Source organism: Pelecanus crispus, chromosome 6 (genome assembly GCF_030463565.1).
Source record: "Pelecanus crispus isolate bPelCri1 chromosome 6, bPelCri1.pri, whole genome shotgun sequence".
In the NCBI taxonomy this organism is placed as follows: Eukaryota; Metazoa; Chordata; class Aves; order Pelecaniformes; family Pelecanidae; genus Pelecanus; species Pelecanus crispus.
Window position 1 is genome coordinate 66,770,541 of NC_134648.1, and position 11,691 is coordinate 66,782,231.

The following is an 11,691-nucleotide window of genomic DNA, read 5'->3' on the forward strand; positions in this document are numbered from 1 at the left end:
TAGCTGGTCTACCTTTAAGCAAAAAAAAAAAAAAAAAAAAAAAAGTCTAGAAAGCAGAGATTTACTTAATCCTGTCCACCACAGAACATGATTTATAAATATTCAATGAGAAGTAAAATCCTATGCCTGCTGAAATTTCTCTTTTAAAGAAGCATAAAAAATAGCAATTTCTTTCAAGATGAAAACTCCCAGTAAACCAAAATTGCTGCTAACGTGTATGGAAGTGACTCTTGGATGCTTGTACATCAAAAAAATCCTAAATGCTCTAGTATTTGTGCTACTCCATGTCTGCTTTTACTTAGCAATTTTTTTCCCGTGTTTTAAAGAATTACAGAGTTGATGGGGTATGAGCCAGAGGAACTCCTGGGTCGCTCAATCTATGAGTACTATCATGCGCTGGATTCTGATCATCTGACCAAAACACACCATGATAGTAAGTGAAAAGATGTATTTAAAGCCCTCCAACTATAAGAGATGAGATACAGCACCAGGGGAAAGCAGCAGCAGAACGAGGGCTTTCTTTTAATTGCAGATATGAATCTGCAGTGAATACTTATCTTAAACGGTTTCCTTTTTTTCTGCCTGTAATTAAAGCTGGTGTCCTTTCTGCTTTTAGTGTTCACAAAAGGGCAGGTGACAACAGGACAGTACAGAATGCTTGCTAAACAAGGTGGCTATGTCTGGGTTGAAACTCAAGCAACTGTTATATACAACACTAAGAATTCTCAGCCACAGTGTATAGTGTGCGTAAACTATGTGTTGAGGTAAGTTGAGTGGATGTTGCTGTTCTTTGTCATCATTTTTTATTGAAGATGAAGTCAGATACTGATGGCATGATGTCTTTTTTTTTTTTTTTTTTTTCCCCCAAATGAGAATCTGGTCCCCTGTTGAATATGTTATGATGTTACTATTTTTCCTACCAGTGAATTTTTTGCTTAGAATACTGCCGATCCTAGGATTAGGAATTGTATTTGAAAACAAAACACTTTTTTGATCTAGTGATGTCAGTGGGAAGATCTCTTGCAGGCAAATGAGTCTAGGGCCAGCCTCTTCTGGACTGTTGTGGTGGAAGCATTTCAGAATCTGTGTGCATTCTAGACAGCTCTCTAATCTTTGTCTGCAGTCTGGAGCAGTTAATTTCACTGATGACTTTTAGTCATGGAGTCAGAGGAGCAGTAAGGGTGTCTTTGTTAATCCCATTTATCTTTTTCTTCCTTAGAATTCCTCTTTTAATTGCAAGCTTCAACTGAAGGCAGACTTGTTGACTTTTTTTCTGCAACTGTGTAACAGTCCTAAATTAGTTTTTCAAAACTTTAGTGAATGTACCAGTATCAGTCTATCAACATACTGTACATTCATTTAAAACAAAGAGAAGTGTTTTAGGAAATACATTTTTTCTTTCTTTCTCTATGTGTTCAGAAAAGCATATTTATTTTTATTACTTTTTTTGGTGGCACCACAATTAGTGCTTACTTTGTCTATTACATTTGAGGAAAGAATGAGTAAGGAAAAAAAGAATTCTTAAAGCTCCCATTGTGGTAATTTTGTGTTGTGGTGTGTGGTGGTTTTCTGGTGTGTTGTGTTGGGGTTTTTTTGGGTTGTTTTTTTTTTTTTTTTTAAATCACTTTGTAACTTACAAAACTGTTAAGCCCAAATTAATTCCTTTTAGCTATTCTCTAACAGTTATCTTCCTCTCTGTCTGACAGTGGAATTGTTCAGAAGGACTTGATATTTTCCCTTGGACAAACTGAGTGTATGCTGAAACCAGTGGAGTCTCCTGATATGAAAATGACCAAAATATTCAGCAAAGATGACCTGGATGATACCAACAGCCTTTTTGAAAAACTTAAACAGGAACCAGATGCTTTAACTGTGCTGGCCCCAGCTGCTGGAGACACAATTATCTCTCTAGATTTCAGCAATAATGGTGGGTGTGTGTTTAAATTGGAGAGTATGCTAATTAGTAAAGTTAGTATTTTACAGTATATTTTGAAAAAATAACCTCCCAATATCACTTGCCTCGTGGTATTTCAGCCACTGTTTAAATTTAATGAGGTCCGTAGACACACTCAGTATTGTTACTTAGGTTGATGGTTTCTTTTAATTTTTATAGAGTCTGATGAACAACAATGTGATGAAGTTCCTTTGTATAACGATGTAATGCTCCCCTCATCCAGTGAGAAATTGCAGAATATAAATATGGCAATGTCCCCACTACCTGCCTCTGAAACCACAAAGCCACTTCGTAGCAATGCTGATCCTGCACTCAATAGAGAAGTTGTATCAAAGCTGGAGCCAAACACAGAGCCACTCGAACTTTCTTTTACCATGCCTCAGGTGCAAGAGCAACCAACCAGCCCTTCTGATGCAAGTACCAGCCAAAGTTCACCTGAGGTTAGTTACGTAATTTGGATACACTGTCATTAACATGTATGTGCTGTTGGGACTTGTGGAGCAAATCTGGTTAAGGATGTAGCCAAGACAGGAATTTAAAACTATTTTTAAGTTGTGACTTAGTTAAGCTTGCACCATGATCTGTGGAAAAAGATTTTCAAAAAATTTTCATACTGAGAACTACCTTTTCATGAAAGTAAGTCTTGCAAATGCATGCAATAACATCCGATACAAATAAGAGCAGCTTGGGATTGGTCCTTCTAGAAAAGAATGGTTCAGAGACAACTTCTGTAAACAGCAAATTAGTTGCAATAAATTACTGTAGAGGCTACTTCCAGGTGTTAGGATCCGATCTGGATGAGAGGAAGGCCCCCTTGCATTCTAACCGACCTCAGACGAATCTGGGAGGCTAGGGGCGGCTAGACCAACCTCTCATTTCAGGTTTGATCCCTTCAAGCGAGATTCAGACACAAACGAGGTCAGATGTCCTAAGTCCACCCGTTTATTAACCACTCAGAGGAAAGAGAAAGAGCGATAGAAAAGAAAGGAAGGCAAGATGGAAAATTAAGCAAGCGTTCAGGATAGAAGAGTGCAAATAGTCACCACCATGGATCCGCGGCGTCCCGGGGGTCCGTGCTTCTGGGGTCTTTGGTGGTGGGTGATGTTACTATGGCCTTGCTGCCGTCCTGGTGGTTGTGTGAGCAGGTGACATCTTGCACCATTTCCTGCAAGATTCTGTTCGCTTCATGTGGGCAAGCTTTGAGACAAACGTTCAGCTGTTTTGACCCTCACACCAGGTTGCAACTAATCGTGTGCTTCCCAAGTGGGGTAAATTTACATTTATCGGTGTGCATTCAAGTGTTTTCCTTTCCCACTTTAATTTTGTGCAACTATAGCTTGGAATTAGTTTTTACATTAGAACGTTTTTCAGAGAATCTGTAGATGCAATGCAAAATGATGTAATGACAGAAACTTAAAACTGCACTCAAACTGTTTTCACAGCCCAGTAGTCCCAACGACTACTGCTTTGATGTGGATAATGATATGGCTAATGAATTCAAACTGGAATTAGTGGAGAAACTCTTTGCGATAGATACAGAAGCGAAAAATCCATTCTCTACTCAGGTAATGTCCATTAATCTAAAATTCTCTGTCATCTTAATATGTATCCTCAATGTGCTTCTCTGTCTCTTAGAATGTCTTCAGGAACCTCCTTCCTCTTTTATGCAATTTATTTTAATAAAAATATTACAAAAAGTCTCGTAAGGATTTGGTAAAAGGAAGAGCCTTAATGAAGCCATGAAGTCATAGCTGACATGTTCTGACATATTTATAATTTTTACCTCTTGTGTTTTCCAGGAAACTGATTTAGATTTGGAGATGTTGGCTCCTTACATCCCAATGGATGATGACTTCCAGTTGCGATCCTTTGATCAGCTATCTCCGCTGGAAAGCAGTTCTTCCGGCTCTCAAAATGCAGCCACCATTACTATATTTCAGCAGACTCAGACACCATCAAGTACTGCTGATGAAATAAAACCGGTGGCAGAACGTGTGGATGATGTGAAGACGCTAATTGTTCCTTCATCTCCTGTCCACATAATCAGTGAAACGAGTAGTGCTCCAGCGTCGCCTTACGGTGGGAACAGGAGTCGAACTGCATCTCCGATCAGAGCAGGAAAAGGAACATTGGATCAGACGGAAAAATCTTGTCCAGGAGTGCCCAGTTTGCTAACAGTCACTCTGAATAAAAGGTATTTTAGAAGTGAAGCTTAAGGCCTATTATCTGTCAAAGAAATTAGATATAATATGCTTTTAAATACTGCTAACTGTTGTATGTTGTCTTCAGCATTCTACTTAAAGTAGAAATTCATATGTTTAAATTTGGACATTTCAAACAAATCTTTTTGATGTAGTAAGCTTCCCTTAAGTTAATTTCACAGTAGCTTTTACATAAATGTCTTATGTAATAGGCAGCTGCTATATGCAAACCGTGTTCATAATTCTGTTCTGCTCTTGTATCTGACATGCAGCCTTTTTAAAAGAAGGCAGTAGGCTATTTACAAGTAGTTATACCCACACAATATTTCTGGTGCTTTCCTTGTCTGCTTCGTTATGAGGTAAGAGGTGACTGCAGTCTGTGTGCTACATGTATTGCTTTTAAAGTGAGTCGTATTTCGGATTGATGGACTGTGGCATTTGTAGCAGATATTTGTCATGATAGAAAATCCTACAAAGTCAATCATCAGACCTTTGATACATAGAAGCTTTATCTGTACATAGAAATATTCAGAATAGACTTTTCCTCACCCTTCCCTCCCTTCTTTCTGTTGGAAGTGAATTGCTGAACTTTTATGCTTTGGTTTTTTTTTTCTGCAAAGACTTTAAAATTTTTGTTATAACTCATTCCGAGCTTCACAGCAAGATTAAAAGCTAACATTTGCTATGCTCATTGACAATGATTGTTGAAATGACTCAATTATGAAAGAAAAGTAGTATAGTTCATAAATTCAGTTCTGTGATATTGTATATAAGTGTCCACAACAGAAGAATGGCTTGAGGATAGTAGAAACGTCTTAACAGCCTGAATCAATTTTTCTTAGATCTACTGCAATGGATGAAGAACTAAATCCAAAGATGCTAGCTTTGCATAATGCTCAGAGAAAACGAAAAATGGAACATGATGGTTCACTTTTTCAGGCAGTTGGAATTGTGAGTTTTGTTTTTACCATTTTAAAATATTCACTTTTAACCTTGCAATTTCTGAAATGAGGCATCAGTGCAGACTCCTGAGTTTAGCTGTTGGTATGCAGTGGAATCTTGGGATCAGATGTAATTGTTCGATAGTGAAATTCCCATACATATGCAGATGCTCTGATTTTAGTTCTCTTTTACTGTCAGCTGTTTCAAAAGTGCCCTCTATACCCAAGCACACTTCTTGATTAGGTAGAAGATCCTCTTTTGTGAACATTACATATTCTTCAGTAGAATATGCATAAATGGAAGACATCACATTTAAATTTATAATTGCCATATTTATTTCACTTTTGAATTCAAACTCAATTTCCATATTTGTCAGTACCGGAGGTAGTGTTCTTATGTTTCTTTCTGTGCTTTCATTTTCCCATCGAGTCTGAGATTCCTTTATTTGATCAAATCACAAGACCATCTGAACCATAAGGGAATAAAATTCATATAACCTAGCAAATGTATATTACTACCATTTTAATTTCATGCACACTCTTTCTGGTATTAGTGTGTGCGACTGTGAGTAGCTCATCAGCATCTGTCCTAGCTATTCAAAAGAAACTTTTTAGGTATGCTTAGATTTGTGTCACTTAATTGGGGCTATCCACCTTGTTATTTTCTGCAAGGGTATTTTGTCTCCATAATCTTTGGCTCTTACTGTCAGTTCTTTGTATTTTGAAATCTTGAGCTTTGCCATTATATACTGTTATCTCTCTTCTTGCCTTCATTGCCAATTCCCACTTAAGTTTTGCACAGTTAATTCTTAGATCCTCTACTGCAATGTAGCCTCTGAGTTTCTTTGTTTCCCTCGTGGTCCATCTCCTAGGTGTAGCCATCCATCATGTCTTACAGTGCAGGATTATTTTTCTTCTGAACTATGAATTTGTTCCTGTATTAGCATTCTGGTTTGGACATGAGACAAATCACTGTATACTCTCTTTATCATTGCTCTCCTCTAGAAGAGCTGAGAGAGCTTTAATATGTCCATTTTTTTCTATGAGACAAGCAGACTTTATTTAAAAAACAAATAATCATACTTATGCCATTGTTTTCATTTGCTAAATGCTTTGCACTTTCATGCATGTTGTTCTGTTGCTTCCAGTAGCCCTGTAAGAATTCACAGCTCTGCAAGAAATTTTATTGCCTTCCATTGCCTTTTTCTCATGTGACGGTGCTACGGCTGTCATATAGTATTGCTGACAAAATATTCAAAGTAGCATGGGTTGTCATTAAATACACAGAACACAAGCAGTTCTGTATTAACTGCTGTAATAGTGTTCAGGCTTCTATGCTTATTGCCTTTTTAATGCTTACAGGTTCAAACGTCATCCTTTGCTAAACCTTTTTCTTTTTTCTGTATCTGACAAAAGTGTTACAAATATTTTGATGGTTTCTGCACAGTCAGAAGCTGAACTTCCCATGTAGCTGGGTCTTACTGACGTTATTTCAAGCAAGTGCTTTTGTTGTTTGGCTTCTTTCTCCACAATGGATTTCTGAGAGGATGAACTAGGCCTTGCACACGCACAGAAGAAAAATGATGTTAAGTCCAGGCTTATGATACATGGTATTCTGGGATTGTGCAAAAACTTGCCACAACTTCTTAGCTGTAAGGAAGTGGGACTTACTTTGCAAAGAGTGAAAATAAGTGAAGACCAAAGTAAAATACTACCTTAGTTTTCTAGAAAACAGGAGAATTAGACACGGGCAAGTTGTATTCTAGTAAGATTATGAAATAATGATCTAAATCATTACATTGAAAAAGATACAAGCTGTGTCTGTCTTAATATGAAGGGCTGTATTGCATTCACAGTAAAAAAAACAAACCAGCAACAATGTAGGTGACTGACCTTACTACGAAATGCAGCTTTTAAGTCCGAGTTGTTTAACTATAACTTCTATTATACAACTGTCCTTTTGACTTTGCATGGATGTTTTATAGCCTGAAAACCTATGTTCTTTACTATTTTAAGTGTTCAGGATAATGGCAGCATTCTGAAATACCTTTTCCTCTTTTTGCACCAGTCAGTACTACTAACAAGACAACACTGTGCAGATCCAACTACTTTCGCTAGCAAACTTGATACTAAGATGGCATTTTTTCCTCCCATCCCATCTGTTTCAGTGGCAGCTTCTTCTTACTTATCCTAATTATATGGAGCCCTTAAAAGCTTTCTAATCTCCATATCTTCTATGCTGCTGTCAAAACAATATGCTAAGGAGCCATGTCTGCAATAGAATGGCTTAGGACTGCATTCCCCACAAGACTTGGGTCAGATGGCTTGGTGGCAGTAACTGGAGTGCAAGCAGAATTTACATCTTAAATTTAGATAGAATCGACCTACCGAGGTTCCTGAATCTCCTGTCTATGCTATTAATTCCCATGCAGAAAACCATTAGAGACTTCAGTGAAAACCTGATGCTTACTCACACAAGAGCAGTGGTAATTAAATGGGTGTGTATATGTACATGTACATGCTAATCTTGAGCATGGTAACTGATGATAACCAGGATTTAGTAATTGTTTTCTCTAAGGGAAGTAAGGTCTTGAAATCTGATTCAGTTTTCTTTTAAATAATTTTCAAGGCCAGTGTACTTGGAAATGTATTTCTCCCCAAGTTCTGAATGAAGTCCACTTTAAAACAATGCCTACACTAGTAATTAGTGTCAGGAACTGTTAGTTTGGAAGAGGGACGTGGAAGGCTAGAAAGATATAGTATTCAATAAAGAAGATTTATTTTATTTCTTTCTAGGGGTCTTTATTCCAGCAGACAGGTGACCGTGGAGGAAATGCATCACTTGCTTGGAAACGTGTAAAGGGATGCAAAACAAATGGCCATAATGGAGTGGAGCAAAAGACAATCATTCTACTATCAACTGGTTAGTAGCTTCTTTCAGTATATAGAGGGGGCTGGAGGGGGGCTGTGTGAAAGAACTGAGTGACAAAAACATATCCAATTTTACCTCCTTTATGAACAATTTTGGAGGAAAGGTTAAGCATGGCGAATAAAGTGCACTTTTTCTCCTTCCCCTCCCTATTTAGACATAGCAAGTAAACTTCTAGGGCAGTCGATGGATGAAAGTGGACTACCCCAACTCACAAGTTACGATTGCGAAGTAAATGCTCCCATACAAGGCAACAGAAACCTGCTACAGGGTGAAGAACTGCTCAGAGCTCTGGATCAAGTTAACTGAGCTTTCACAATACTTGCTCCTTTTTTGGACACTGGTGAATCATCACCTAAAGCAGTCTATTTATATTTTCTATATCTGATTTTAGAAGCCTGGCTACAGTACTGCACTAATTCAGTTAGTTCAGTTTTGATCCCCTTTCTACTTATTTTGACAGTCTTTTTAATATGTTCTTTATGTAACAATAACTCAAACTATAGTGCATTTTTATAATTCTTTGGTACATACACTTTTAAGTCCATTACATTTAAAACACACTTGCAACAGCAGCTTTGAAATATGCACCTGATTTTAAAAAAATATTTATTTTTTGGCTGGGGAGTTGGTCACCAAAACTTATCATTAGTTAAATGTCAACACAGGAAAAACTGGCAATACTTCCATCCTGCTCTTCATATGTAGTTGGAAGACTCATGCTCTCTTACTCTTTATGTTGAAATAAGTTTTTTATTTTAATAGTTTTTATAAGAAGCAACAATGCTTTGCAGCAGTGCATTGTAGCCACAATCGCACAATATATTTTCTTAAAAAAATACCAGCAGTTCCTCATGCAATATATTCTGCATTTATAAAAAATAGTTTTTAAGAAGAATCTTCTTTTGTTTGCCTATGAAATAGTGTTTAAACCTGGATTATGTCATTATTTTAGTCACGTTGTAATATAAATTGTTCTTAAATGCTGTCTTATGCTTTTGACTTAAATAAGTGTGGTTAGTCAAAGGAAAGGCTTTATCTGGAAAGGGCTAGCAGCATTTTATTTGGATACGTTCTCAATTTAGAGAGTTTGATGTTCTTAAAGTAGTCACTTTGCCAGCTTAAAAAAAAAAAAAAAATTCCCTGCCTGTAGTTGTTGAAGTTAATGCTAATATTGTGTATGATCTTAAATCTAAATGTTCAGCTTACCCTGTGTGGTATAGGTGATATTTCAAGTAGATTGTAAAACATCTTGCATTGTTAGCAAAGTTTTATCTAGTACTTCATTGAGTTGCTCAATATTTTGATGTTTTGGGTTTTATGCACCTTGTTGCTATTAACAACCATATGTTTTCATGTAGATTTCAGTAACTTGAATATATTTAGAAGCCTTTTTATTTAGAAATATAGCTGTCACAAACATCTTATTTTCCTATATGTACTGTACAAAACCTTCATCACTCATTCTTTTGCTCTTTGTGGTTGGATCTAACACTAACTGTATTGTTTTCTTACATCAATAAACTATATGTGGACCAGGCCCCCTTGGGGAGTGTGTTATCTGAGAGAAATGAGATAATTTATATTTTTGTTAGTGGTTATTGTTCATCCGTGTTCCCTTTTTAACTTAGAGTTGATTGGAAATCACTGCTTCCTTATTTTGATTGTAACATCTCCATGTTAACTATTTGAGCCTATTCAGTACTGAGGTCTCCTAGACAGTGTTGTACTACCGCTCGCCAAAGATGTTAAACTTCTAAATCTGTTATCACACCAGTTAGCAAACTCAAAAGTGAGGAGACAGTGTATTTATGTTACTTTAGAGTGGAAAAGATTCTTCCTTATGAACAGCTTAAAGGCTTGTCTCTGGAAGCTTTATCAAGGTAACGCTGGAAAGCAGGAAAAAGTAAAATTCACAGGAGTTGTCGATTAAAGATGGATTTTTATCACAAAACTGCATGATTAAAAAATTAAGCTGGTACTTAATCATAAAGCTTGTTCTACATTCTTGTGCTGTTGACTCAGTAACTTTGACTAGGTGACTTTTCTCATTCGCTGTCATAAAACATGATGCTACTGATACAACCTTGTAATATGTAAATATGGTCAAGATATTGTGTGCATTCTTCAAACTATTTTAAAAAAACCCTTATCTCAGTGTAAGAAATCAGATGTGGAGTGTCACAATAATTATTTTGGGTTTATTTTGGAAACTTTGGTTTCATTGGACTATTCTGAAATCAGTGTAATGGTACATAAGCTTAACCTGTTCTCTAAAATTACTGTTAACTGTTTCACTGAAATGAGCACTTTTCAAAGTGACACAACTGTGTTAATTAAACTTAATGGAGACTATTAGCTACCAACTGAAAAAAGATAAGGCACTGGTAGCAGAAGATGGTTGCATACTTCGTACAGTTTGAGCAGAAGTTGCACAAAGAGAGGAGGAAACATAGGTCCACTAAGCTAGAGTTGAAGCTTTGTGCAGAGAACATTTTGAATACGAAAGATTTTTAATGCAGCCTTTAAGTGTACAAAGCTTAAAGTTCTCTGGATAAAAGCAGCAGAGCTACTGTGTACCTTCTGCGTGAGAGTTTCTTGGATGGCATTCTTTCCATGGCATCTCTGTCAGCAGTTAAAAGGTTTAATAGTGAAGTTGCTAAAGGCCCGGGTAAAGCACCAGCTGGTAGGGTCATCCCTTATGCTTAGCTCTGCATGGACTGATGTGATGCTTCTGTGAGACAGTGAGGAGAGTCTTGTAGACATGTGAAAGGTACAAGTGGGTTCTGCTTTTCTTACTGCCCTGGCAAGCTTTGAGCTGGCCTGGTGGGTTATCCCTTTTCATCTCCCAAGAGAAACTTCATACCTTCCTGCTTGATGTTGTTCTGCTACTCTCTTGACCTTATTTTGGAGGAGCCTGACCTGTTTGGATCTGTCAGTTCCTCTTCAGTGTAGTTTAAGAGGTCAGTAAATTTTCATAGAGAAAAATCCATGTTAAGAAGAGGAGGAAAACTTAAGTGACCCACATGATTTATGATTATGAGCCTGCTGGAATCATCTCCGGTCTTAATGACAGCAGCTGTGGATTTAAATGAGCCATGTTTCATTTAAGAATCTTCCCAACTATCACATTTTTATTATGCATAATAACAAGGCATAGCATTTTGCTTACTGTCCTGGTAAAAGTGACTCAAGCAATTAATGGAATGAACTGCAGTAGCTGTATTGGTTTAGGAAAAACAAACAAAAAAAACCAACAAAAAACCAAACAAAAACCAAACCACCTAGAGACATTGAAGAAAGCATGGAAAAATAACAGTACAATTGCTCTGGCCTTGTTAGAGCTTTGCCTAATGCAGATGTGAGTTTGCAATATCTAGAAGTACACCTTTTACCTGCTTTTTTTGTTTGGTTGGTTGGTTTGGGTTTTTTTTTTTTTTTTTTCTTAGACTCTAGGAATACACAGCATGATTCTAAACCTACTTTGGAGGACAACATTTAGAAATTAATGTATTCTAGAAGCTTTTCTTAGTGATTTTGAATAATTTCTTTGACTTTCTGCCTTTTAAAATGTTGAAGCACTACATTAGAGCATTTATTCTTCACCAGTAGTAAAGAAGAAACTGTAGGTAGATATAGGGTTTCCTTCTGCATATGAAACATGCT

The 11,691-nt window shown here is 36.9% G+C and overlaps 1 protein-coding gene across 2 annotated transcripts in view; it reads left to right on the forward strand.

Moving 5' to 3' along the window:
- Positions 1-11,265, forward strand: part of HIF1A (hypoxia inducible factor 1 subunit alpha) — a 28,798-nt gene extending 17,533 nt beyond the window's left edge. For both annotated transcript variants that reach the window (XM_075712525.1, XM_075712526.1), the window contains 9 exons: positions 327-433; positions 617-764; positions 1,707-1,927; positions 2,114-2,394; positions 3,397-3,519; positions 3,754-4,148; positions 4,998-5,106; positions 7,893-8,019; positions 8,183-11,265. In XM_075712525.1, coding sequence (XP_075568640.1) covers positions 327-433; positions 617-764; positions 1,707-1,927; positions 2,114-2,394; positions 3,397-3,519; positions 3,754-4,148; positions 4,998-5,106; positions 7,893-8,019; positions 8,183-8,334 — 1,663 coding nt within the window. In that variant the 3' untranslated portion in view covers positions 8,335-11,265. The remainder of the gene's footprint in view (positions 1-326; positions 434-616; positions 765-1,706; positions 1,928-2,113; positions 2,395-3,396; positions 3,520-3,753; positions 4,149-4,997; positions 5,107-7,892; positions 8,020-8,182) is intronic.
- The last annotated feature ends 426 nt before the right edge of the window (positions 11,266-11,691 follow it).